Raw genomic sequence first — 2,397 nt, forward strand, 5'->3', positions numbered from 1 at the left:
CCCCAGCTTTCCCCTGCCCAGCCCCAGCTCTCCCCTGCCCAGCCTCAGCTCTCCCCTGCCCAGCCCTGGCCGCACTGCTCACCACCAGGAGATCATTGAAGAGGAACACTTCTCTCTGATGTGCCGCCTGCTTCTGGAGCTTGTTCACGTCAGTCACCTCGAAGAGCCGACTACAGCAGACCAGGCGGCGGTGTGGCATGGACAGCACCTGAAACCCAGACAGGGCTCTATAGTGAAGCCTCAGAGACCCCAGGGCTCTCCTCCTAGCCCATGACACCCATTTTCCAGAAGAGGAGATAGAGGTTTAGAGAGTGGGCATGGGCTCTACTCCTATGCAAAGACCAATGCTTGACCCTCAGCCTCTCATGGTGGGGGTGGGGGCGTGTCTCTGTTCCCATCATCACACCTCTAGGGCAGCAGATCCAGAGATTCATTATGCTTGTGTAATGAGATCATGGGAGGAGGACCAGAAACTGAGATAAGTCTTCACACTTTTCATGACCTAATATCAGCCTTTCCCCATAGTGACCATTTGTGTGCGAAATCCATGCCCGTTTTTTTTTTTTTTTACTACACACTCAAACACGAGCGTGCAAGGGAAAGGGGATTATAGGGACCCCAGGATGTACCCTAATAACTCAAATATCAGCTGGCTTGCAGAGCAGACAAGCACTGAGTCCTCAGTCACAGAGGCTCTGACGTGAGGGTCCTCCCTGCACAGAGAGCTCAAAGGCCCCTGCAGCGGAAGGACTACGCACCTGCCTCACCTTACCCACACCCGGTGTAAGGTGCCAGTAGCCTAGTGTGCCACAGAGGATGCCAGCTTTAAAAATCATTGCACATTAGAACACGCTGCCTGGACCCCGGTTGCCACCACCCACAGTCTAGACAGTTCATTTTTCTGCCTTCTACCCATTGGGCCCTTCCAGGAACACCTGCCATCCACCGCTTCCTGTGAGAAGCATCCTAAACGTCCTCAGCTGGACATTCACATGCTGCCACCTTAGATCATTGGCCACTTCCTTTCGACACCTCACCCTAGTAACGGCAGCTGGCGGCAAGAGGGATGAGGACATTATAAAAAGGGAGAAAGAGGAGCTAGTGCCTGGCGCACAGCACAAACTCAGTCCTTGACTCACAGAGAAGCATCTTTGAGAAAGGTAAAGGAGAGACTGGGGAGATGTCAGGAAACAGGAGATGGCTGGCTGGGTGGCCCGCCATGGGGAGGAAGTCAAGAGCTGCAGGGAGTACTGCTCAGCACAGGCACTTACCGTCTTCATGCCCACGATGGACTTCTCCACCTTGGTGACGTACGTGACGTGGTCCTCATTGGACTTGAGCTCCTTCTGCTGGATCCTTTCATAGATGCCTACCACCAGCTCTCTGGGGATGTCAGCGCCATCATCCACACCTGCCAACGTGGAGGACAAGATTTCCCTCCACACCAGAGCACCAGGAAGTGGCCTTGATTGTGTTTTGCTTTTGATCTAAGCTTTTGGCAGTTGGCTCCCTATCCCCACTAAAGGAAAGATAGATAGACTTTTCAGCAATGTCTGCTAAAGTCCTCTGTTCCCACCTCCTAGGCCGCTTTCCTGTGGTTCCCAGGCTCCGCCAAAGCATCTTTGCTTCTGCACTTCTATTGTCTTCTGTGCATTTGCCTTGACCTCACTCCGTGTCTCCCCATGAGTATGAAGATCATCTGTCTTGTCCTCTCTGGGACTTCCCCTCCCCTTTAACAGGGGAGGGGACAGGGTACCAAGAACGGATACCATGGAGCAGTGGAATGAGTAATAGGTATCTTCCCTCACTGGGGCAGAAGAGCTGAGCAGGAAGCTAAGAGGAGGCACATGCCTTGAGGTAGCACAGGCAGTGGACCCGCCTGTCTGCTCCCGTATTATATATTGGCAATGTTTGGAGAGCAAAAGAGTTATCAGATGGAAACAAAAAGCAGAGGGATTGTGGGACATGAGTGAGGAAGAAGACTTGAGAGGTAACGGCTGTATAGAAAACTCCGGTAAATACAGGTGGAATAGGACACCCGAGTTAAGAGTTCAAGAGAAAAGATAAGTGACCAGAGCCACACTCTGAACTCCTTCTCTATCCATAACTTTGCTTCAACCAACTGTCAATCAAAAGTATTCCAAGAACTGCATTTGTCCCAAAAAGGTACAGATGTTTTTTTCTTGTCTTTATCCCCTAAATAATACGATATAACAATGTTTACATAGCATTTAAATTGTATTGAGCCTTATAATTCATCTAGAGATGACTCAGAGTATAAAGGAAGGTGAAATACATATGCCACCGTACACACACACACACACACATGCACACACACACACACACACACAGAGAGAGAGAGAGAGAGAGAGAGAGAGAGAGAGAGAGAGAGAGAGA

At 50.6% G+C, this 2,397-nt stretch overlaps 1 protein-coding gene across 6 annotated transcripts in view; it reads right to left on the reverse strand.

Moving 5' to 3' along the window:
* Positions 1 to 2,397, reverse strand: part of Iqsec3 (IQ motif and Sec7 domain 3) — a 103,297-nt gene that overhangs the window by 13,930 nt on the left and 86,970 nt on the right. For all 6 annotated transcript variants that reach the window (XR_001229355.2, XR_001229356.2, XR_001229354.2 and 3 more), the window contains 2 exons: positions 1,272 to 1,411; positions 83 to 208 (listed from right to left, as the gene is read on the reverse strand). Coding sequence is in view for 3 of the 6 variants with exons in the window: in XM_005365159.2 (XP_005365216.1) it covers positions 83 to 208; positions 1,272 to 1,411 (266 nt within the window). In the remaining 3 variants the exon portion in view is untranslated. The remainder of the gene's footprint in view (positions 1 to 82; positions 209 to 1,271; positions 1,412 to 2,397) is intronic.

The sequence above is a fragment of the Microtus ochrogaster genome, unplaced genomic scaffold (genome assembly GCF_000317375.1).
Source record: "Microtus ochrogaster isolate Prairie Vole_2 unplaced genomic scaffold, MicOch1.0 UNK1, whole genome shotgun sequence".
In the NCBI taxonomy this organism is placed as follows: domain Eukaryota; kingdom Metazoa; phylum Chordata; class Mammalia; order Rodentia; family Cricetidae; genus Microtus; species Microtus ochrogaster.